Genomic DNA, 26797 nt, shown 5'->3' on the forward strand with positions numbered 1-26797 from the left:
TGATCAATTAATGCTGACATTTAATCGATTAACTAACTAACTGCTGTAGCTCTACTTTAGTCATTCATGATTTTAAAAGTGGTGTTAGAGACAAACCTCAAAATGTATATCAGAGGCAGATACGACTCTTAATGTTGCATTAGTTTGCTTCTACTTGGGAAAATCACAAATGCATCCTTGCATATAATGCTGCAACAATTATTCAATGATTTTGATTAACAATTCATTATTTTGGGCATTTGTTTTATATAGATGATATGGCCCAAAACCATGCAGGCACTCACACACAGCCTCCCTTCTCTTGTGAGGACTTTCCATCAGATTTTGAAACCTGGCTGCAGAGATTTGCTCACATTCAGCCAGAGGAGCATTAGTGAACTCTAAGGAAAAATTCAGTCATACAGTGTAATTCCAAAAAAACAAAACATCTTTTGGACTGTTGTCAGTTTGGGCTCTGGGAACATATGGCTGGCATTTTTCACTTTTTGACATTTTATAGAGGCAACAATGGATTAAAACACCAATAAATCAATGATAAAAAAATAAACTAAACTAAACTGTCATTTCGTATTAATTGATCTTGCTCAGATCTCATGTAAACTAAATGAAGGAGACATCTAACTAAAAGGTAGAAATGAGCAGATACAGCTAATTACTGGATAATAACCAAGTTCACTTAATTTTTATTCAATATTTGGAGGTGTGTGATAGTGAAGGGTCATAATATTCAAATATATGAATAGTTGTGTATAGAAATAAAATAGTTAAAATCATGTGTTCATGTGATTATTGTTTTTTCTTTTAAAACCTATTTTCTCCGGTTTGTTTCCCTTATTTTACCGGCACCTGGAAATAATGCAGTACTACCAGATCGCATGTTATTACAGGTAGTACCGCCGGAGGGACACCGAAAATTTACTGGTTCCAAACTACCTGACACTGTGTCAGAAAAGCAACACAAAATCATTACATCAGCCACAGAGGACACAAGAGTTGATAGAATAAAAACAAAAACAATCTTCAAATAATTGCTGAATAGTGCCCAGTGAATATGGAAGATCATTTTGGCTTGAAATGTCCATCCCTAGTGTGTGATGATGAAGGCATTACAGAAAATTGTTACTAAACAAATCTAAATAAGCTCTAGCCACAAGAAAAACAGAAAGACAAACTAGTTGAACATAATAACACAAGTCTGAAGAATGTGAGAATAAAGAGCAGAAGAGACGGTGACAGAGAGCTAAGTGGGAGCACTGCAGGTGTGTTTGTGTCACAGAGCAGCCGTGTTCCCCAGTGACCAGCTCTCCCATCCACTTCTATAATTGCATTTCTGGGCAGACACACACACGCACACATGCGCAGCAGTGACCAGTGGGTCAATTGCCCAGCTAAATGTGTTTTCCTTCCCCTTGCTAAAAAGGTTGTATAGGGCCAGGCCCGAGCTGGGCCGACCCAGACTGCCACCAGACCAGTGGCACCATTACAGCTCCCTGGTCACTTTCATCACGGGTCTCACGCAACTAATGCTGCTCACACTGAACGAGAGCAGAGGGAGTGATGGATGAGCAGAGAAACACCGAAGGAGACAGAAAGACAGAGAAAAGGAAGGAGAGAACAAACAGGGATACAGCTGACTCTGCTGTGACCATGGAGCTGTGACAGGTGAGACTGAAACGGATGTGAAATAAAACCAGCATAGTGTTGTATGAGATGTGGTGTGTGTGTGTGTGTGTGTGTGTGTGTGTGTGTGTGTGTGTGTGTGTGTGAGGGGGTGTGTCTGTACCTCTGAAGCCTCCCTCCAGCAAAGCCGTGGCTCTGATCCTCTTCTGCCCCGCCCACTCGTACTCCTCAAAGCCCCGCCCATTCTCTCCATCCATGTCTGCAGAGTCGTCATCGCCTAACGCACCCTCACGCTGACACACACATACACACAAAGGGACATGTTAATTAGAGCAAAAAAACCCTCAGAGTTTCAGTAAGGCATTTTTGTCATGCATATTTCAGCTACTTTTAAATGTTTTAAATAATGTTTTGGTGGAAGACAGGCCAGATCTCTATCACACGCTCTATCTGTCTGTACCATACCATGACCAGCTGTGCAAGTTCATGTATCGTTCGCAAAGTGTCAAAAGGACACAAACAGCACTAAAGACCCTGGTTATTTAGCTGGAGGCTCAAATTATTTTCTCCTTCTGTATTTTTTTCTTCACAAAATTCAACAGCAAAACCATTAAACTTGTGTGTTATACCTTTTTGTTCCTATACTTAATGTTTTTAATAGACGGTAGGCTCAGCTTTCTCAGCAGTTTTGTTTTGCTGTTTGTTGTTGTTACAATGAAGTCTATTCCACTTGGTAACTGTTTCAAATAGATTCATTTTTGACAGAAATGCCTTTATTATAAGTTTTTCACAGTTAACTTGCTGCAACTGCTTTATAATGAAAGTCCTCTGGACATTTGCACTTGGAGATGATCCATTCTTCGGCCAAAGTTTACTGTATTGATATTTTCATGTTTTATGGTGAAGCTGCAGCAGGACATGACAAGTCTGCCAAAAATGTCTAACTCTAGTCTAGAAAACAGAGAATCTTCTGTCCATTTGATAAAGCTGCAAAAATGCCTCCATTAATCGATTGATCGAAAGAAAATTAACTGCCAACTCTTTTGATGACCAATGAATTGTTTCAGTCATTTGTAAATGACTAAATGTGAGGATTGGCTGCATTTTTGTCATTTATGATAAAGTAAATAAAGAGTCTTTTGGGTTTTGGACTGGTGGTTGGACAAACAATGCAATCTGAAGGGCTCAAGGAAAGCCTTTTTCATTTTTTTCCTACATTTTATAGACTTCATTGATTGTTTGTGAAAATAAAGGCCAGATTAATCAATGACATAAATAACTGTTAGCTGCACCCCTACTATTTGATCAATTAGAACAAGAAGAAAGAAGCTTTGGCGCTGCTTGCACCGAAACATCTCATGCTGCAAATATGCAATGAAAACACCGCTCACATGGTACGGTACAGCAATGAAAAATCTAATGTGCTAATGGAAAAGAGGTATTAGTGTCTCTACAACTAGTGTAATGGACAGCAGTCAGTGAGGAGAGATACAGGAGGAGTGGTGATGATTTGTTGTCTATTCTAGGAAAGAATGTAATTGTTTTACATCTACAGGAAAGAAGGACTGGTGACTAACTCTGACAAGAAAAATTTTTCTTTTTCTGTTTGGGCTAAATCTACAGCAAGCAAAACCACATTCACCCTAATCTATGAATAACAAATCTAACTGTTATGCTCCCAAGGGAGCTGCATGCCAATGAATTAGATGCAACCAAGTCATATGGGATAAACCGCGGATCTAAGCCTTCTACTTCAAAATAATGTTTATTTCAGCTTTGCAGGGGCAAATGTCTTTAATTTTAATTTCAGACAGTTATTCCCATATGATGTGAATGCAGTACCACCATGTAAAATCTAGAGAAACTACGGTTGCTATTGTTTGGTATCGGCACTAACTAACTACAGAGGTGATTGGACAGCAGCTACAAGGAAGTAAAGAGGTGACTGGACAGCATCTACAGGAAGAGAAGAGGTCAACAGGCTGTCCAACTGGAGGTAGGCGGGGTTCAGGGCCCGGATTGTACTACCTGGATCAGGCATTGTTCCACATGTCTACTCATCTCCTCCTCGCTCCCAGCCAATGGGGCGCTGCACAGCGGACATACCTGGCCCCCCTCCTCAGGCTTCCTCCTCTTCATCTTCCCTATACGGGCTGGAGACGGATGGAAAAGAGAAAGACAGAAAGAGAGAAATGATTAAAGTCATTGTCTGCGTTGGACAATGATATCACTGGTTTCAAGGAGGAACATTTGTCAGATGAATCTTCTCTGATTGGATCATATTCAGTGTGTAATAGAGCTAAATACTTTACAGGCCTAGAAGCATGTGAGGGGAGGCTGAGCTGGCTAAACTTCTGAAATGTGTCAGGAGAGAAATGACAAGACACTGCCGGACGTGACAATCTCAATCCCCTTTCTACACCCATTCAGGCCATTTCTCTCCCTCTGTTTCTCCTCCCTTCCCTCCCCTGCCCTCCTGTCACAGCTCCCCCTCCACACACACACATTTAATTAGAAATTTAACAGAGCAGAACAGCCGTCATCGCGCCCCGAGTCTCTGTCGTTTTTTCTTAACTGCAAATGGCGCGCGGGGACATTAATTTTTAGCTGGCTGGGAAAGCAGAGGGGGCGCCAAGAGGGACCGTGGCAAGGGATGGAGGGAGAGGAGGTGGAGGAGGACATAAGGCTATACGCCGTAACTGCAGGGGAAGATGATGGGAGGGTTAAAGAGAGAAACGGCCTCCTCCTCCTCGCCAATTCTCCCCTGACGCTAATCGAGGGGAGCGTTGTTAAATAGAGAAGGGAAGGGGCTGCTAATTAGGTCCGGCAGGGATCTCTGCCCCCCCTCGGCTGTTATACCCCACATGAGAATGAGTCCTGGTTCCACATGAGGGCAGGAGGAAAGTAATGGAGGGCGAAGTTTAAACTAAGTCCTCACTGGGTCTTGTCATGGGCTCTGACTGAAAAGAGTTATCCAAGTGTCGCCTCAGGACTGGACACAATAAATGTGTCACAATTGAGACAACACCCAAAGTGGCAAGAGTCAGCTGTTACAGATACAGAAATATTGACTTTATTAGCATTTCTTGGTTTACAACATTTCAGTATCCCTTAATTTAAAAAAAATGAATTAATTAAATTAATGGGCAGCTATTTTGATAAATGATGATTTTTCAAGAAGAAATGTCAAGATGTGAATTTTTCTAGTTTCTTTACTCCTACATGACAACTAGGTGATAAATCAAAAAATTGTGCACATTTTAGAAATAATTGATAATTAAACTAATTATTAGTTGCAGCCCAATTATATTTTCAGTACAGGTCGACAGGGGTGACTGAAAAAAGCTGAAATCATACAGCTTAATTTAGTAATATGGTACCAAAAAACAGCACTGTCAACTGATATTTGTGTTTAATTATCATGAGCTTTCACTGTGGCAGCACTTCTGATCTCTGTTCAGCCTGAGGACCATCCTAGAAATTCAGTGCTGTGGATGCAGGCTCATGAAAAACACAAGACATTTCTTGTCTTGACAAACTACAGTTGGCAGCTGCTAATGTGGCAAAAAAAAAAACCCAAAAAAATAAAAATGTGAGATTTGCAGTCATGAAGAGTGGGCATCCTCTGATGTTGGTAAATACAAAGTGCTAACAGGAATATATTATCTTATAGTGCCACCATTTATGAAGTCCACAACAATGCCCATCAAGGCTCTGGAGAAGTGACCAAATCCTGCATTAAAAACTGGTGTGTGGACTGTGGTGTAACTCAAGGCATTCCTCAAGTTAGCCCTGGTATTTGCTGACCAAGAAAGCTAGCTAAAAGCTCATAAGCCTTTTCTCAGAGCTTAGCCCCATTTTTGCCAAATATTATAAGATTACATTTGAGTCACTAAGATAAGAATCTATTTTCCAAAAAATAAACCCTACATGCAGTTTAACAACCCCTACTGCTGTTGAGTTTATTTCCAGAATTCTCAGACTCTTCTAACCATCAGGTTGGAAAATATCTATTCTGTCCAATAACACAAGACATGTAACCCGTTTCCCAAACTTTTTTCCAAATCCAAACAAAGATGCAAGAATAGTCAAACATTCATGCTCAATTTGTACAATTAGAAGAACATTAGATAGAAATTAAGTTCATTGGTTTAATGTATTTTGCTCATGTTTTACAAAAAGAGGCAAAAGATCATTTCTTTTTACCTTAGTTGATGCAGATGCCACTTGGGAAACTGGGTAATAATCTTTTTTGCTTGTGTAACTGCTGGAATTTTTTTTATATGCAGATGGTTGAAAAAGTCTGAGGATTCTGAAAATACTTTCATAACAAGCAATAAGTGCTGTTTACCAGTCTTCTGGGTTTTTGAAAGATCGCCTAGGAATTATTTTCCAGAAAACACATGTAGCTCTGTTACTCCAATGTCATGGTAGGGTGTTTTTACATATATATATTATATACATATATATATATGTAAAAAATAAAACATATGAAATGCACAATGTCAAACAGCCTCACACTGAACACTCAAAATATTTGTTATCACCACAAATTAAGTTTCAGTCACATTGCTCTTCTTCAGACTGACAGAACAAAAACGCTCTGTAGGAGCCACAGGTGTCTGTCACATGACATCAGCAACACTCCAGCAAATGTACAGTCAGAAAATATACTCCATCAAAACACACATCTTTCAGAAATGACATCAGGTAATAAATAGATTACCATCACACTGACACATTACACAGGAAACTACTTTGTCACCTGTATCTTAATACTGGTGATATTACCAGTCATTTGATGATATTCTTTTCATTTCATCATTCGTATCTGTAGTCATTTCATTGTTAGCATATGGAAATTTACTGCTACATGTATAATATCTAATTTTTCTATAATGCAACATATTTTAAATTCTATTTTATGTTCCACTTAATTATATGTCATCTCAGCCAAAAAAATAAATACAGAAATTAGGTCAATCTGTATAATGTTTTTCCCCAAATTTTAAGACTAAAAACAAGCTTGAACACAGTAATAAATAATAATAAAGGACATTTAAATGAAATGCATTCGTTAGAGCCTTACATTGTATACTAATAAGCATTATTAAATATCACTCAGGAGATGAAACGTTATGTGTACATACCATTCAATCTTGTTTGCCTGTTTGCTCGAACTCGTAAAAATGTCTGCAAGCAGAGGGGAAAGAAGAGGGGTAAAACAAACGTTACATAATATAGAAACATTATAATATGTTTACAAGTACAAATATAACTTTTCAGAGTGAGATTGCTTTGGATGCTGAAGGCTTGTCTGCACTGTAAACAAACCTACTTGTCGATTGTTTTGCACCTCCTCCATGACTGCCAGCAGTGTTCATTCACAGCTCATAGTACAGCCGCGAAAACTCACTGCTGTAAACTGTCCGGCTGTGCCTCCAGATACTAAACATCACCGCGAACTGAAGCTTCTGTCTGCTATTTAATACGGATGGAAAAGGATTGAAAGTGGCGCCCGTATCGACAAAAACTACTCATGTCCGACGCCATGTTGGCTTGTTTTGGTCATGTGACGCGCTGGGGACGGAAGTGAGGAAAAGTCACGTGCTGTTCCGGATGTCGGCCGCTAGAGGGAAGCAGCGGGTTTCATTAGACGGTCTCCTTTTTAATAAGGGGGTCTAGTGTTTTACAAACAGAATAAACTAGACACACAACCACTGTACTGCTCCTCTAACGACCTCTGTTTATGCAGGGTATTACTAAAAATAAGTTTTAGAAGGTTTTACTCACTGAAGTCTGTCAAAGATGTTACGAAGGGTGTTTGAACTTTACATCTCTACTTTTTACTCTTAAAGTGAAGTGAAGTGAGGTTTCTGGTGGTTTCCTTAGGTACAGACTCAGATCATAGCAGCCCTTTGACATGAAATGGTGGTGTAAACACTATTTCCAGTGATACTAATTAAGTGAGGAAAGTGGACCAAACATGACCTTAATTATTATCATTGGTAACACCTGTGTTTGCCCTATTTCATATCAATATGGCTGCATTGAAAATCAAGTCTATAGAGCATTTTCTGTGTGCAGAAGATTATTTACAGATTTGCTGCTGTTAAAAATCCAACCTAAGTTCTTTTTATGCAACTGTCAGTAGTGGAAAAAGTACTCAAACCCTTTTTATTAAGTATGAGTACCAACACAACAATGTAAAGTTTCATTCAAAATCCTGCAGAGCTACAGAAGTATAGGCTGTGAAAACTCCATATTCCACAGAATCCATATGAAAAGGTATGCTGAATTGTTTATTTCTTAAATGATGGAATGTATGAATTGTATGGTAAGAAAGAAAGAAATGCCTATTCACATTCACACATTCATATTCTTTTTTTTTATATATAATCTTTACTTTTTTGGAGAGGAATATTAGATTTCACCATATGTCAAATGATCAAATGTCACAGGGGGTCCCTTCTAGATAGTCCTTTTTTGTAAGGAGTCACAGGCCAAAAAGGTTGAGAACAACTGATTTAATGTTTAGTAACACGTATTTTTATCTTTTCATATGTTTTACTTTGTAAAATCTGTAGTATACTAAGTATAAAGTGTGTAAAAGAACCTCACAATTGTACTTAAGTACACTACTTGAGTTAATGTAGTCCGTTAGGTTTCACCACTGGCAACTGTGGCATACAATTAAATTCTACATTTATCTAAATGAATGTGGAACATTGGGGTCTTGGGTAGTTCAGCCTGGGGTGAATTCTCAGTGTCATTAAGAATACCTTAATGATACAGAGAATCTTACCATTAAAAGTATAGCATTGAGAAATAAATTAAGTGAGGTCAGATTTCTTTGTCCTCTCCACTTCTGTCTCTTGCAGAATGTGCACCTAAGGTCCTGTGGGATTCAAACCCAGAGGCCTGTACATCTTTAGCTGTATGCTGACTAAAGCATCCCCAGTCACAGTTATGGATGCCCTCTCTTTGACACGGCAACAGTGAGTAGGCAGCGGTTCCGTCCTCTCACCGTCGGCCCGTCGTCCATCAGCGAGAGCCGACAAGCAGTCAGGCCTTCCCCTTCTGTTCTCGCCCTACATCCTCACTCCTTCCCTCTGTCCCCTCCCCTCCCTGCCATCACTTGAGTTATAGGCCCACTTGCCTCGCATCGCCACTACTACCGTATCATTATGATACACTCGCTGAATGGCTGCGGATAGGTCAGGTTTTTAGAGGAAGGGAAGAGGTAAAGAGGGAAAGAGCACTGAGACGGGCTGACAGGCAGGGAGAAGGTGGCAAAGTCTGCCATTATGCTTCATTTTCAGGGTGGTAAAAAGAGTCACCATTGACTTAATCATTTGTATAATATAAGGTGATTTCAGCAGTTTCACTTAATGAGAAAATCTACTTTATCGCTATAAGGTCTTTATGAGCTGTGTCATCCTGAACGTATGGATGTAACGTCTGCATGGACTTAATAGTTCTTATTTTATGGTGTAAGGGAGGAAACCCACTTAACCCGGAGATACATCATGGCCAGAAGAATTACCCGAACAAACTTTGATGAATTTAAGAGATAAAAGCAGTCAGGGTGGCTTTAAAGACAGCTGAGATTTAAGGAGATTGGCCTGTTGGTCAACGTTACTGCTGAGAGGGCATAAAAAAACCTAAATCTACCATGATCCTCTGCTGTACTGTTATACATCTGTCATAATTACAGAAATTCACAATTTGATTCAACACATTATGGAGGTCTCATGATTTGCTACACAGTAATACGGCTCAAAAGCTGCAGTGCTGTGAATGTGCCTTACTTTTCCATTTTCAACTTATCTGACATGAGAATATAACATTAGAGGAGGGCATCACGTATGTGTTGTCAACTCCAGCACCATCAGCACATATGAGGATCCACAGCACTGAATAATAAAACGTAGCTCACCAATAAACTCTACTAACAAAGCGTGCTGCACATATTTTTTTCTCCATACTGTAGGTGGAGTTAGTAGTTATCCGTCATCATAGAGTCTATCAGCCTGTTGGTGTGAGTGTGGAAGCCATATATTTTTAAAACATTTTGAAATGACAGACTCCTAAATTCTTGCCCCTGATTGGCTGGCAAGTGATAATACCTGACAACGTGTACATTCTCCAGTTGAAATGGATGATTGCAGTTCTTTTGTTTTGTTTAGTTCTGTATGCTGTGAACACACAGGATAAATCTGACTATAACTGAGAAGAGAGCCAGCTGACTGACTGTTTTCAACCGTTCTGTGTGTGTTTGTTTGTGTGTGCGTGTGTCCGTGAGTGTGACCTGGTATCTGTCGGAGTGGTGGATGTCTTCAGAGGACAGGGGCGAGACCACAGGAGACTCTCCCTCACGCTTGATGTGCACCGACAACAGCATCGACTGTAGAAAGAGAGAGAGGGAAATAAAATGTCTTCTATATGCAGACGACCTTCTTATATTATCACCACTGCAGCAACGGTTATAGCAGAAGCTGTTCTCACTTGACAGCTGTCGCATGGGAACAATCAAGAAAGATGGAAAGCAAAAAAAAAATACATGTAAGGAAAACAGATACCATTTCACTGTTGGAGAGATGAGACCACTGCAGATTGGCTTGACAGTAAGATCAATTGAATCATTTTGGCTGCTGAAATTTTGAGGCATTGTTGAAGTGGAAATCAAAATACAAATAATAAAAGACTATAAAATAGCAGGCAAAACTGAAGTCCTAGAAGAAGTTAAGGCTGATGTTTAAGTGTATTAGTATTATTTGAAATTCAAGTGCTGAAAGGAGATGAAATGTGAGTTGAAGTGCTGATCCTGTGTAAAATTCTGAAAGATATTAGTGCATTATTATAAAATAAAAGCTGAAGCTATAAGACATGAAAGGATTTGAAGTGGAAGTGGAAGAAAGAGAGATGAAAGCAGTCAAAATGTCAGTTGATGTCTAACTGGTCAAAGAAGTTGAGGGGTAACAACTGAAAGCAGTTGGATAGTCTTAAAGAACAAGAGATGAAAGTAGTTGAAGAGTTAAAGACGAAAAATATTCAAATGTCAAGTGAAGAGAAACGACTGGAGGTTGTTTGATAGTCCTTTAAAGAATAACAGATGAGAGCAGTTGAAGAGTAAAACATGTAAGTAGTTGAAGAGTACCACTTAAAGTACTTGGATTATTATCTATGTAGTAAGAGTTGAAAGTAGCTGAAACTTTAGTTGACGTGCAGGAGCCAAATTTCAAGTAAAATTTAAAATTACTTTAGATTGTGAACTAAAACTGCAATAAAACGAAAGTAAAATATTATTTTACTTTGCTGTAAATATCAAATATTCAATGGCATATTAGGGCCACATTAAAGGGACAGTTCATCACAAAATCAAAAATAAATATTTTTCCTCTGGCCAGCACTGCTATTTATCCATCTAGATTTCTTTTGGTGTCAGTCAAACTATCACTATAGTGTCAGGTATAAGGAAAAAATCTATTTTTTAAATTACATTATGAGAATACAGTCAAAATATCGATAATAAAGTTGAAATATCCTGTAGAGAATGAATGGTATTGCAACCTTATTCTTGACATTTTGACTTCATTCTCAAGATTTGTACTTCATACTCAAAATGCTCAAGTTAGAGAAAAATGATCGTCCTTTCATTTCCCCCCCGCATGCCTTTCCCTAATACTCATTCGTACAAATTGATACATATACAGATGTCTTAAACAGAAAAGATAAAAACAGAAATGGGGAATCTTTACCCTTGGAGAATTTCCAGAGTGTTACTGCCAGAGATGCTGAGAGCGACACGTCATTGATGATGACTGTAACCTGCCTGACTTTGTCTATAAAGTCCCTTCCACTGATTAGAGTTAATGTTTATGGGACGTTAAGAGGAGTTAGGGAAGAACGAGTGATTGAAAAGAGAGGGAGAAGAGGAGGAGGAGGAGGAAGAAGGGTAAACATCTGAAAAGGGGGAGCGTAACTGTCTGACATTACGGGACACTGCCTGTCCATAAATCTGTCTCACAACACTCTACACACACACATGCACTCACTCTTTCTCTCTCTCATAGACACACATATATAAGACTCTTCTAACCCACTCTGTGACAAAGACAATCCCGGGAATTCCTCAAGTGAACGAGAAGCAAGCAGATAATGATGTGAAAGAAAGAGAAGAAGAGAAGAAAAGAGGAGCAATATCACTTTTTTACAAGGCTTAGTCCTGACAGAGCTCTGGCTGTGTGTGTGTGCTTATATTTTCATGTGTGCCTGTGCTACTGCATTTTTTTTTTTTTTTTACAAGGCAGCTATGAAATATTTGTATTTACAGTCGTCTCCTATTAATCAAGTGGAAAGGGGCAGAGCAGAGGCTTAAGTGCTCGACAGCAGTAATCTAATAATAATATGTGAGAAATGACCAACCTCCAGTGCTGCCACAGTAAATTGGACATTATGCATGATGCTTTTATGCCTGTGTGTGTGTGTGTGTGTGTGTGTGTGTGTGTGTGTGTGTGTGTGTGTGTGTGTGTGTGGTCTTTTTTTCTCTTTTACTCAGGTTTAAAAAGGTCAGGAATCATTTACCTGGGGGCGTTCTGGGAATATGCTGAAGTTTTATCATTAGAATATGACATTTAACGGTATTCTACGCAGAGATTATACATGAAGATCTTCCATTGAAATTTTGGTCTTTTAAAACCAACCAATTAAGTCAACATGTAAAAGGATCAGCTACAAAAAGGTTGCATTTAAAGATACATAACAGGGTTTGCACCTCAAATTTTAACCCTAAATTTGACTGCAGAGGGAGGAAATAACTGGGTACAAATACTTTGTACTGTATTTAAGAAGTTTTTTACTTTCACTCCCTACATTTTTTAAAAAAATTACACAGTATGCACGTTGTACTACTACTTGTTACTTAAGTTAAGTTAAGTTACTACATTTGAGGAGAATAAATTAATAATTTTTTCTTTACATCATTGCATCAATGAAGGATAGGACAGGAAAGGACGATTACTTGGTGCGTCCATCAGTGGACATCACACATGACAGACCTAACAAGGTAAAACCTATGTAAAAGATGTCACAAGATGAAAACGACATTAAAGACGTAACAGGACAAGAACAACATAAAAGACATCACAAGGTAAAAACGACATAAGACAAAAATGATGTAAAAGTCAAGATGTAGCTACAGAAAAACAACATAAAAGACAGCAAAATAAAAAAGACAAAAAAAAGACAAAAAATGTGTAACAAGAAGAAAAGATGTAACATGACAAAAATGATGTAACCAGGCAAGACTGGGTGGAGAAAAGGTGGGGTTCAGTTAGCTTTACACAAAAACATACTTTCATACTTTGAGTACACCCTCAGAGCCTGTACTTTTTTTACTTTTACTTGAGGAAAGAAGTTGAACAGTACTTCTACTTTTACCTGAGTTTTTAAAAAACAACTATCTGTACTTCTGGTTAAGTCACCTCTGTTTGACTGTAAAGACTGTAAACTGTGTTTAAATCTGTGTTTGTATGTCCAAATCTTACATAAATAGAGGCAAAGCGACAGGACAAGTACATGTCGGAATCTTTTCACAGTCAGTGTGTATGTGTGTATGTCACAGAGTGTGTGGCCCTACAGATATCCCATGTTTTCAGGCTGACCCAATCACCTTAGCTTGGCAACGACTACACAGAGTGAGCCAAACACCCCATAAGGAGGTGCATCGGGGTTAATCTCCGGTCTAACAGGGCCGGGTGGTGCATACCGGGGAGGAGACGACGACAACAGACCCATGTGCTTCAGACTGGCCCTCTCCATTCTTCATGGCCTCCTGCTGAATACTAAACAACAGTGGTGAGATGCGCAGTCACGGCCGGAGAGGGAGGCCGGCGCTAACGCCTGCTCTGTCTGCCACCCTCAAGTACAAGCCCACCCACAGTGCTGTGAGTGCTGCTCTAAGCCCGGGTCAGCACCCAAAGGTGTGTGGGAATGAAAATGGATCCCGTGAATTATTTTAGGGCTCTTATGCTGCATTCATGTGCACGTCGAATGAACTTTTTCTGGGTTAGGGCATTTGACTTTCACATGGGATTTAGTTAGAAATGAAGACAAACATGGAAATAATAAAGCCTGATTGCTTTAGGTGGTACGGGTCTCACCAATAACGTAGCACTGTAGATATATATACTATTCCAACCCTATCTGCCTCCTTGAAATTACATTTTTACTACTATTACTACTACTATTACTAAATTATTTTCATTATTTTGTTGTGATGACACTGTAAACACATTTATATAAGAGACTGGATCTGCAAGAAGGTGGTTGGTGAGGATGGTTGACTAAGTGTAGGACCATAGTCCGGGTTTCATGTCCAGACTCCTGCAACAAAACTGCTTTGGATAAAGTAAGGATAGCTTGCGACTTTGGGTGACTTTGACAAACAAAAGCACTTTGGTTAAGATAAAGTACAGGTCGTCATTTTGGTTTAACATCAATACATAAATATCAGACCTCATGTCACTGCAGACTTTTGCAATAGACTTTTATACTGTAGTCACAATGGTTGTAAAGTGTCTTGCAAGAGTGCCTTTTTTGATGATAATCAAATCAAATATGTTGTCTGTCAACATGTTAACTGTATTATAAAGTTCCCAAACACTAATATCTACATTTAAGGAACTTTACCTTACCTTTTTTATCAGTAGAAAATAGGACAAGTAATGTTCATACTTTAGCAGTTCATGTTTGAGCCTAAAATGATTCTGTTGTGCTAATATATGACACTGGTTAGCTCTAAGAAAAGTCACTTTTATTTGAATAACTGCAAATTGTAAATTTGCATGAGGGTTTTTTTACAATCTGTACAATATACTCTCTGACACCCTTTTTCCTTGTGACAGTCAAAAAAAAAATAAGATCTCTGGGAAAAGGAAGGAATGGTTCATAAATAAGCACATTTGATGTATGTTGGACATATGGAAGTAATGTATCGTCCTGAGGATAAAAAAAACAACCATAAAATGTAAGATTATTTGAACCTCCTGAAAATAGGTTTTCAGAATCTGTTTGAGAGTGACATGAAGTAATTTCTCGAAAAATAAGTTGATTCCCATCATAAAAAATCTGCTATCTCACCTTCTTTTTTATTTCCTTTCTTATCTTTCTCCTGTATTTTAGTGATCCATTAAATCACCAAGCTATCAAGTCCACCCATACCACTTGTTCCAAGTCCTCTGATTTTTTTTCTTTCCAGATAATTCTAAGGATATAGAAAGGTCTTCTTTTCTTTTAAAACCAGTCTTAGTCTGGCAGCTAGTGATGTGTTCAGATGAGTCAGTGGACACAGACAGACACTATAAGGGAACGTCTACTTGATGGAATCATGAATCACTCTTCCTACAATTTGACGTTATCTGTCTTTTTCGTCTCTTTTCTCCTTCCTTTTCTGTCTGTCTGCATCTCGGTGTCTCTAATTGGAACAATCACAGTACAGTGCCTCTTGGCGCTGCTGCCTGTTGGACCACAGGAGACTGGTACTACACAGAGTGTGTGTGTGTGTGTGTGTGTGTGTGTGTGTGTGTGTGTGTGTGTGTGTGTGTGTGTGTGTGTGTGTGTGAGATATAAGACAGAGGCCTACAGTACAGCTGATTTCCTCTTAATGCAGCAGAGAGGAACGGAGAGTTCAGAGCAACATCTCTGAGTTGGACAGTAAAGAACTACAACTGTACATGACACAGTATCATTGAAAAAGTGTCATGTTTTAAAATCGAACAAGGTTTATGGCGCACACATCTCACTTAGTATTCAATCACTTACTTCTTCTCTTAGCACCATATCAATGTGAATAAAAACCATTTGATCTATAATGAAGGTAACGATCACTTCTGTTTGGCAGAATTTGACATTTTTGCCCTTCACTAAATGCAAAGTCACAAAGTACAAAAACATTTAATGTGTTCCAAATATAAGTGACAATAATGAGAGATCTATTTGATTTCAGCCCAAATGAATACTCCAAATACAGACCTCCTATTACATGTTAAGAGGGTTATCTCACCTTGGGGGTTCCTGGAGTGGCTGCTCCATCCTTGGGTGAAGGGTTCTTACTGCTGGACAGAAAGAAGACAAAATAGAATTGAGTGAGTTTGTCATGTTGTGTAGTGGTGTGTTGAATCTGGTCTTTCTGCTTGTTTTTAAGCCTCCAGGCGTGTCTGACAGCTCATTCATTTTTAAGATATTGTGTATTTTTGGAAGGTGTGTTCAGTAACCCCTAAGACTTCTGAATTTTTGGAGGAAATCACAGAATATCATGGACTTTTACAAAAAGGTTGACTCTAACACTACAGGGTTTGCAACTTGTTTACACATTTATTCACTTTCATTCATTGGTCTTTTACCTTTTATCCATCCATCTGTGTATCTCCTGCTATTCTACTTGATGGTAATTGAACTACTACTGTAAATAGTAGGATGTTGAGAACATTGGCTGGATATTCTTTACTGAAGCATTCATTCTCAAGATTTGACTCATCACACATACACACATGCTGTTTGTTGTATTGGCACAAGCAGGAAATAAAAATGATCACAATGATTTGATTTGTCAGTGCAGTTAGCCCATGGTGACTTTGACTCTGCAATATGTGGAGGACAATCGGCTAACTTGTAAACAAAGAAGAAAGAAAGAAGAAAGACAGAATGAAACACACTGACAATCAACTAACCTCTATTCTGCAAATAAAAGACAATTCAATTCACATGTTACATTTTCTGACACTTCTACTGTTTGATTCTTTTCATTTACTCCCCCTACTTTCATCATCAATCTCAATTGATCTGTTCTTTCATTTCTTTTTTTTTGTCGCCCTCCCCTCCTTCTCTTCCCTCCCTTTTCTCTCCTTCTATCTCTGACTTTCACCCGAACACAGAGATAAATTTCTCTGAGCTTCTCGAAGCGTTGCGACAGGCTTGACGTTGACAAAGCGAGACAGGGTTGTCATGTTTGCTTTGAGACCCTGTTAGCACTCCAGACCCCGTCGGACACACACACACACACACACACACACACACACACACACACACAGACTGACAGACAGACAGACAGACAGACAGACAGACAGTGGCAAACCATGGAAAGGAATGTTTCTGAAACTGAATTGAGCGCGACCTCTAATCTGACAGTATGCCTTGGTAGACAAGGGATTTCCTTTTTCAATGGATGGATGGGTGGATAATAAGAATAAGAAGCCTTATTTATATGTCACTTATCTGAGAGAAGAATTTACAAACTGGTGCACAAGAAGGCATGAGAGCAAGACAAGGAAAATATAAGAGTGAAATATAATGCATAGCTGCACACAGAGAAGGGAAGGAACGCATGATGAAATGGATGTATGGAAGTACTATGAATGTATTTTTTCCTTGTGCACATTCTGTGATGTGGAGTGTGTTTTGTCTCATCTCTGCTGTTGGTGCACTGGTCATTAAGAGATCCCTCCTAAAGCACTGCCATTCCACAGTCCTCGCTCCAAGCAAAAAACATTCTAAACTTCCTCTGTAGTTACAGTTAGAGGCTTCGGCTGTGTCATCCTGACAAATCAGCTGGAAGGATCGAAGGATTGTGGCACAAAGTGCTTCAGTGTTTGTACGGCCACTCGATTATTGTTTTAAGACCTGAAAAAGTGTGAATCTATACTTTCAGGTTTTTGTCTATGTTAGAGCCTATGTTCCAAAGTGCACATGTGGAGTTTGAAAGATGCAAAGGGTTTGATGAAAAGAAAGTAGTTTCATCATGGGAAATGTAGGACCCAGTGTTTTTGGAGCTCAAAGTCAGGATTTATTGGTCTCCACTGAATCAATTCTGACCATTTTTTGATCTGACTCTTTTTAGCCCTTCAACTTTATGGAAGTACAACACTAAGCTGCTGGAGTACCTCTTAAAAGGCCCAATGAAATTGTAGTTGGAGCATGTTTAGCTTCTCTAAAGACTGAAATGGAATATGTTGGAGGTGGTATAATTATTATTTGACTGGATTGTTTGTTTTGAGATACCTAGCTGTATTAGATGGTTAGCCTCCAGCCACATTGTCAGCATTGTTAACAATGCTACTATGATATTGCTCTGTTGGCAGCTAATCCAACCCAAGTTGTCATTTTTCATATCACAATAAATATCACATCAGTGACTTTTCATTGTGGTATTAACATACTTTGAGTTTTTGGTATGTTAGACCCCTGATTAACACAGATTTGTAAATAAAACCATTGAAAAAAGATATATTAAAAGTTTTATTAGTTATTAGTCATCATATTGATTTTCATTAGTCCTCATCTGATGTGACTGATTCCTTTATGATCAGAGGTGAGTAGCTTAGCTAGTGAGAGTGAGCATGTGCATCAGTGTGCAGCATATAGAGGTGTCTGTGCATGGATGTATTAAATATGTTTGTGCATGGTGAACATGACTGTGAAAACGTGTCATTACTGTTTCTGTGCTGTGTGGATGTGCGTTTGCATCTGTATATTGTCTGGCTGCTGTGTGTGTGTGTGTGTGTGTGTGTGTGTGTGTGTGTGTGTGTGTGTGTGTGTGTGTGTGTGTGTGTGTGTGTGTGTGTGTGTTAAAGCTGAGAAGCGGGCCTCACCTCCACCAACAAAGAGAATAAACATGGGTGACACAGTCAAGCTGCTGTGTAATGCAGGGGAATCTGCCAACACCACCCCACCACCTCCACCGCCTCTCTTTTCTATCTCTGTCTCTGTCATCTCTCTCTCCTTCCCCCTCTATCTCTCTTTTATTCATTACCTGGAACCTGTGCAGAGGCATCAACAATAACAGCCACCTCCACCTGCTTGTTGACAGTGTCAAACAGCGACAAGAGAAGGAGGGAGAGGGAGAAGGGGACAGCAAGTTGCATGCCTGCCACGATGGGAGAAAATTGCCACAATGACAGAGGGGGTGATAGAGAGATGAAAGGGAGCGAAAAAAAAAGGGGTGAAAACAGAAAAGAGGTAGAAGGAGATGAAATGTGAGGTGAGAGAGGGGGGGAAGAACGGGTAACATGAAGAGAGAGATCGAGCGAGGGGAAGATGAAAGAAGACAGAAAACGAGAGAAAGGAAGAGAAGGGAGTGATGGGAGAGTTGGTGTGTCGCCGCCTCTTCTCACACATTCACACGTCTGTTTGCCCGGTTCTATGAATTTTTGATGGCGAGGGTTATGGGCCTGGAAATTCCAGCTGCCTGCCATGTCAAAGCAAGGAGAGGAGTGTGGAAATGAGCGGCACGGCAAAGCGAAACAAACACACAGACAGACAGACAGACAGACAGGAAAAGGAAGAAAAGACGGGAGACAAAGCAATTTAAATGTGTTGTGGTAATGAGGCGTGTGTGTGAACAGGGGGAGACAGGTGAGGACATGTGGGTGCTTCAAACAAGTCTCACAACACAGAGTCACACAGTCTCTTCTCTGGACTTGTTAAACCTAATGGAGGGACAAGAACCTGTGAGATCATAAACACGGATCAGGTTGTGGGTCAAATGTGCCTTTTTTTTCGTTTGTCTGCCATCTGTGAATGTTAAGTAAAAGAGGAGAAAAAGCAGGAGAGATGGAATTTGTGTCCACCAACTCAAACAAGTCAGGAAGTAAGAGATAGTCTTTAATATCAACTGACTGCAATTAATGTATTTCCGTTAAGACCATTATTGTACTTGACTGTGACTGATCTAAAAACTTCACTATGTTTCACCTTCTGCTTGTGTAAACCCTCGTGCTACACGAAATATCATGTAATCATAACAACCTCTTGAGACTGAATTAAATTACTGTTTAGACAGTAGCAAAGTACGAGAATGTTGAATTTAAAGGCAGAATTAGAAATTATGATAATTAAGGAACTGTAAAATAATTAAAGGTAAAGTAAGACTCTTGTGATTCAGTATCACAGTTCCCTTAAGTTGAGGGACTTGCAAGAGAAACAGCAGGAGTTCATATATCCAGACTTTTTAAATACTGGATCCTACATTTCCCATGAAGCAAATCAGCAGTGCTTTTCATTAGTCCGTCCCTGCACTCCATTCACCTAGAGTGTAATGCAAGATTTCTGGTCTTACAGGCCGAGTAGCACTCATCCTGATGAGTAAATTGTGCCCCTTTAAATTAGCAAAAAGTAGAAAAAGGCATGTTTTTCATTTTTCAATTAAAGCTACAGTATTAAGTTTTATTTCCAACTTCTATTTCATTTCCATCTCCTTATTATTAAACAGCTATTAAGCTTTTAGGAAAGTTAAAGATGTCTGCGTACAGAGCTGCAGAACTCCTGTGGAGTGCTGTTATATTAATCTGTACTACTTTCCATTACTCACATTACTTTGTCACTGTAGTGAGGAATCATCATAGGCTTCATTTCAGATGTTAATGTAATTTTTTTTTGTGATTTCAGAAAATCTTTTGAATAAGATGAAGGATCTCTCTGGTTTTCTTTTAATTACTGCTCATTGTTTGCAGATTCAATTATACACTTGTGTTGTAAGCTCCCTCCACCTAAACATGTCAAAAACTGATAAATGAGACAGTCTATCAGAGACCTAAAACTTTTAAAATAATCTATTTCAAATTATTGCAACCGCAAAAAATAATCAAAGGGAAAGTAACCCAAAAGAAGTTTTAAAACAGCCAAATTATGTCAGCTACAGGTCTTATTCCAGTATTTATGTCAATGGTACTAGTTTGAATTGGATCTGTAATTTAGAAGCAGCTCCACTCAGTAAAACTGCCACCTCTCCACACACCTGGTTAAATCTGCATCAGTCCTACACAAGTAGACATGGACTGAGTTTGACTGACAGATAGCATGGACCTCTGCCCCTCCCACCTCCGCTCCCGACCAAATGAGGACAGAGAGAGGGAGAGAAAGATGAATAAGTCTTTTTTTCAGTGGGAGTTTGGTGGAATGGATGGAAGGAGGGATGGAGGGATGCTGCTAACCTCCAGATACTGATTGCTTTTTGCCTTTTTGTGTCGTCCGCTGGAGAAGAGGGAGCTCGCTCTAGTGGAGGCAAATTGATTATGGAGGAGGAGGAGGAGGAGGAGGAGGAAGAAGAGCATGGGGTATGAGGAGGAAGGGGGGTGATGGGGTATGTAGATTACTTTGCCCCCACGAGCCATCTGACATGTACAGGGCATGATAGATTTCCATTTGCTCAACTGTGTGTGTGTTTGTGTGTGATTTCCATGTTCTTACACGAGAAGCTGTGGCCCATGAACAAGCGATGGAGCTCACAGTCGCAGGAGAGGACAGGTTGGCAGTTGTAATCACACACACACACACATGCACACACACACACACACACACACACACACACACACACACACACACACACACACACACACACACACACAGCGAGGACAGAAGAGAAAAGAGAGGAGAAACAGAAAACGAACAGAACATAGAATATTGGGGAGACCAGCCAGATATGGGACACACACGATTTTCACACCAACAAACTCTCTCTCTCTCTCTCTCTCTCACACACACACACACACACACACACACACACACACACACACACACACACACACACACACACACACACACACCTTCGTTTCCATACCCACAGCTCTTTCATTCAGCAAGCGCTGGTCGTCATTAAAGGCAGATTTACTACAAATTGGACCAAATTCCCACTGTCACTTTCAATGATGGCTGCTACCATGCAGAGAGCCGGGGAGAGGGAGAGACGGTGTGCGTGTGTGTGTGTGTGTGTGCATGTGTGTGAGTGTATGTGTGATATAGAATGAGGTTGTTTTTGAGATAAAACAGACACACACACATACTTTCTGCTTTTATTTCTATTACCTCCAACACGCATGCAGACTTCTTGTGCGTTTGCATGTAAAGGAACATTTCTATCGAAAAAAATCTAAAAATTGTATTCTTGCATTCTTCCCTCCTCCCTCCACGTTAGCCACCATCCCATCTCACCTGTGCTATTTCCTTAAATGGCCGTGTATGTGGGTTTTGAGCTTACAGAGTATCTCAGACCCACAGAGGGAAGGGCAGACTACTAACCTTTATTAATTATGGAGACACACACACCTCACTCAGACAATGGATGATGACCCTTACTCAACTCTTTCTATTTTCTATTTTCTCTATCTCTATCTCAAGATCCATTAGTTTTTCCCCAGGGCTTTCAGCCACATCTCCTGGTCTTCATCAAAGGATGGAGAACCCTCAGCTGTCATGCTGATAGCTGAGTTGTTGGAATTTTGGATAAATCATAATGTAACGTAATGTCTTATGTGACCACGACTTCTTAAAAAGAAAGCCATAAGCCCAAGTCAGTGTGGACTTCTCAAGACTGACTATGCTTATGGCCACACCACCCTAAGCACACCAATCTCATCCGAAGCAGTGGATAGCAGCCCACCACAGAGTTTGCTTCCACTCAAGGTTTCTGACTTAGTTTTCTAAAGACTACAGCCAAATCCTGCTTTATATGACAAGTGGCTTATATGACTTGGCTGTTGGTTTCACACAGGACACAGAGCCTGGTCTCCTGGGTGAAAATCCGGCATTTGCTTGACCCATAGCCTATATCCACCACACCTCCTCCATAAGCTGAGTTGCTTGCCCTATATTCTATGTCCCCAGACTTCAATGGCACATAAAAACATAATCTTTCTCCATTACTCATATGAACTTTCTCTCTAACTCTCTTGCTGTCTCTTCATATTTTCTTCCTCCTCACAAAGCCAGGAAGAAATAAACATGTTGACCGGCTCACACTGAGGACAATGGGTTTATCCCAGGTCACTGCTTTTGTCTGATGCTGGCTTGCAATTTCTAAAGATAGTAAATAAAATGAAAAAGGGACAAGAATGGGTTAGAAGACAAGGAGAAGATGGAAGGAAAAGAGAGTTGGGGGTGGAACATGGCATAGCTGTGAAGAAGAAGAACAAGAGAAGAGGGAAGACTGCAGAGGACAGAAGTGTGGCGTAGAAAAGAAAGAATTAGAGAGGAAAGAAGGACGGGGGAACAAGCAGGCAGAAGAGGAGAACAGACTGATTGTGGCAAAAAATGGAGAGGGAAAAGAGCAATGAGGAGGACTGGTACAGTATACGGACACAGACAGACAGGAGGAGGGGTGTAAGAGGTGTAAACGGGGGTAAATGAAGTATGATTTCCACGTGGGGTGACGCTATCTGTTGCCCTGTTCCTTCGGGTTAATGGGTGCTATCATAAAGCTGGGCCGCTTAGGTGGACACCAGGTCACACACAAACACAGCCTAACACTTATGTACACAAACACACACACACACATACACACAGCCAGACGTGCGGTCAAGGTGAAATATGGATCCTAATGGTTGTGTCCCATCGTTAAAAGGGCTTGGAGTTGATTTATCCACCGTAAAACAGCTCGTGCAACTGCCATGAGGAGAAGAAGGGGGCGGCAGTGAACTTGAGGTCACAGGTTTGAATCCTAATCCCTGTAGGAAACACTTAGCGTTACGTCGACGGCATGCCTCTGCCTTTTATGCAGATTTATGACACCAAAATCTGTGCCCGCACAGAATAGCAGTCAGTGAGGCTGACATAATAGCTGAGTTAAAGCTCAGCCTTCACACCGTGCCAAAAAATATTCCTCTTTATGAGACAGTGGAGCATCTGTCTTAAAAATCTTGTTTACCTTTTCTGCTCCATTAGTATCTAGATAATGTCACTTGACTGCAAACTAATGATGCTATATGTTAAATGAATATATCAGACTTTCGAGACATTCAGCCTTGAGGGATATTAAAGAAATACCTCTGTGTACATTTTGGAAAATTTGCTGTTTCACAGTTTGGAGAGGACTGCTACCAGTTTGATTTCTCTGCGAACATGATTTAGACGGTGTGTTAAGCTTAGCTTAGCAGAAAGACTGAAAACAAGGGAAAAGAGAGCTAGCATCAGTCAAAAGTAAAATCAAGCCTTTCAGCCACTAAAAAACTCCTAGTTACATTTTTTATTCGCCTAGCTAGCAAACTAGTCGGCAATTAATTCAAAAGTCAGCTAGGTTTCATTTAGAGTTATGTTTTGTTGTTTAAGTTGGAATTTGCTGCATGCTGTTACTGTGTAAGCTAACAGACCCCCTGCACAAGTTAACTGTTCAGCCATGTCTTCTTCTTTATTTCGTTTTTATGTCACACATTTTTGGAGCCATTTTTTTTTTCAACCTCAATTTAACTGAACTTACTGTACATGATGTGTGTGTGAGTGTATGTGTGAGCAGGAAACATACTGCATGTGTAAGTCCTACCTGAGGCATATGGTAGCTAGCCTCTCAATCTCCGTCTCCATGTGTTCCTGGAGCTCTCCAGGCCTGAGCAGCACCTGGCAGATGGGACAGATTGGAGCCTGGCTGTCATACAGGGACATCTTCTTTTTACCTGGAGACGAGATAGGAAGCAAGACAAAGAAAGGAACATTAGGATTTGTATAGGACAAACAAGACCCAGACACCCGAACAGTTCTTGTGTTTGGATACATTGCATCAATATTGATAGCAATATTGATCAGATTTCACTTTTAACTGTTTTATCTGATGGGAAGGGCCACTAATGCCACGTAAATGCATAAGAAATGAATATTTTCTCCCAGTGACGCATATAGCGAATATATTATAGTGCTTTAGGCAGAGTCCAAATTGTTTCACAACTCTGTCTTGCCCATTGACACATAGAGATGGACAACATAACAGCTCTCCAAAAGTGAAGCCAAAACATCTGGTTGCAGTATAGGTCATAAATCTTAAATTTCAGTAGATAGGAAAAATGGCCACTAACTAAAACATCAGAGGAAAATTCAAATATTTTTTTCTCCAACATTCTTTATGTCATTTTAGGTATTTGATCAGTTTTAATTAGTTATTTGATGCTATAAAAAGCGGGGTCATGATTGACACTGATTGAGTCTGCCAGGTTTACGTGCGGGAACTCAGTGCCATGGTGGGAACCCTGGCTCCAAATGACGTCATCAGTGCAAGATGGCAGCTCTCATATTTGGCTTTTATTTTTGTACAGCAGGATTTTTATCTATGTCAATGGTCCTGCCGCACACTTTCTACAAAGTTGACTGGGCAGCCCTTCAATTCAGGAAGGACACTCAAGGAAACTTCAGCATTGTGTATTCTTGCTAGTACCAAGGCCTGAACCTTGGTTTTACTCTAAAAATCACACACACATTAAGTACATGAGCATTATAATTCTGAGTTTTACACACACACACACACACACACACACACACAGGAAAAGGGGAATAGAGTGCTGTACAGTCTCCATTGTGTCCTCTCAGGTCAAAGCAGATTTAAAGAAGTGTCGGCCATGGATGAGATAATGCTGTATAGAGTCTGCCAACACTACCTCACTTCATTGTCCTTGATCAGCAGGGCACAGGGTGGGGCCCCACCTGTTTGTGTGTCTGGGTTAGTGTGTCTCTGGGGGGTATATGTGGACAGTGTGTGTACCTTTTGCATGTTGTAGTCTCCTTAGTGTTTACGTGTGTGTAACTACAGTACAAGTGTTATACATCCTACTTTTTCAAGTTTACCTTTGAGTCTGTCTGCGTCGGCTATAAATATATCCTCTATTGAAAGTGTCTCAGTGCTTAATGCTGGAGGACACTTCCTGATTTCCTGTATTTAGCCAATCAAATGGGCTTTTTTTAGACCGGGAACAATAGGCTCCGCCTCAGCCAGGATATCCCGTTTAGACTGCTTGTCACCACGGCAACAAGGGGACCAGGTAGGGGGACTCCTGATTTGTCTTGTCTTTGGTGGCGCGCACACACACACACACACACACACATATACATACACACGGCCCTCTGGGGGACACGTATCCTTGCTCACATATTGGTCTGTCAGAACAGTTTCTTGCGAGGGAACTCATCATGAGACAACTAGTGGGGAACACACACGTCTACACACACGCTGACACACATACACACACACCCCCACCCGACCCTTCCTTTTTTCAGAGCGTGTGTGCGCATACCAGCCTCCCATTCCCCTCAACCGCTACTTAACAGAGCCACAGCACTGGACACGTTAAGTGACTTTGAAAAATAGGTAATCGATTACTCTCTGTCTCTCCCTCTGCCTCTCTTTCTCTACCTCTTTTCTTTTCTTTTTACACACCTATCCCTTCCGTGCTCTTTCTCTCTGGCCTCATCCATTTCTAATTTTCTGCTCCCAACCATCCATTTATTTGTTTCATCTCTTTCTCCTCCTTTCTTCTATCTCTCATCTCCTATTTGATTATTTCAATGTTCACCTCCCTTTCTTTCTCTCTTTCCCTCTCCTCTTCTCTGCCATCATGTCTCCTCCACCAAGCTCACTCCCTTCAGTTTATTTCCCTTTCTTTTTCTCCTTGTTTCTCCATCTCTCTTTCTCCACCCCTCCTCCTTCTCCCCTTTATTGCTTTGACAAGATAATTTGAGTCATGCTGAAGCCATCGCCATCCGCCACAGCAAACAAAGAAAGATCCAATCCCTGTCTGCAGCTGATGGGGCTCTTTCTATTCCGCAGACAAACACACACACCTGGAGAACATGGACGCACATACACACACAGGCATGCACACAAACATATGCCGGCGCTTGATTATTTCTCAGCTTTTGTAATGTCAAAAATGTATTCTTTTTTAAAAAAAGTAAATACTTATTTTGCACAGTGTGAGTTTTAGCATTTCAATGTGCAGTGATTTTCTTTTCAATTGTGAAATTTTCTGTATGGATGTGTGACTTTTATTTGCATTATTAAAAAACTGATGAAAAGGAAATGTAAATGCACGAGTGTGACAACAGAACAGCAACAATCAACAAAAGGAAAAGACTAAAGTGGAGGAGTTTTGTGTTGTGTGAATTGATTTGAATCTATTTGAATTCAGCTGTCTGACAATAGGGTCAAAACCAAGCTGTTAAACACAAACTCTTACTACACACACTCAAATTTAACCTGCTCTGATGTGATGGAACAGGTGGAAATTGGACAGCAGAGTCAAGCGACGGAATAGAATTAAATAGAACAGTGGTTTTCAAACTGGGATCTGGGGACCAAAAGGGGTTCTTGAGTGGGTCGTGGGGGGTCCCAAACAAAGTGAGGAATAGAAGAACTTAACTTTTATTA

General features: G+C 40.2%; 1 protein-coding gene across 7 annotated transcripts in view; it reads right to left on the minus strand.

The window, feature by feature from the left end:
* rnf220a (ring finger protein 220a) overlaps positions 1 to 26797 on the minus strand; it is a 204725-nt gene that overhangs the window by 28847 nt on the left and 149081 nt on the right. For 3 of the 7 annotated variants that reach the window (XM_084731969.1, XM_084731971.1, XM_084731974.1), the window contains exons 3-8: positions 23930 to 24059; positions 15686 to 15737; positions 9932 to 10027; positions 6771 to 6813; positions 3649 to 3773; positions 1784 to 1913 (exon numbers count right to left, since the gene is read on the minus strand). In XM_084731969.1, the coding sequence (XP_084588095.1) occupies positions 1784 to 1913; positions 3649 to 3773; positions 6771 to 6813; positions 9932 to 10027; positions 15686 to 15737; positions 23930 to 24059 (576 nt within the window). The remainder of the gene's footprint in view (positions 1 to 1783; positions 1914 to 3648; positions 3774 to 6770; positions 6814 to 9931; positions 10028 to 15685; positions 15738 to 23929; positions 24060 to 26797) is intronic. The other 4 variants (XM_084731970.1, XM_084731975.1, XM_084731972.1 and 1 more) reach the window with 3 other exon arrangements.

Source organism: Lutjanus erythropterus, chromosome 12 (genome assembly GCF_056507025.1).
Source record: "Lutjanus erythropterus isolate fLutEry1 chromosome 12, fLutEry1.hap2, whole genome shotgun sequence".
Lineage (NCBI taxonomy): Eukaryota > Metazoa > Chordata > Actinopteri > Lutjaniformes > Lutjanidae > Lutjanus > Lutjanus erythropterus.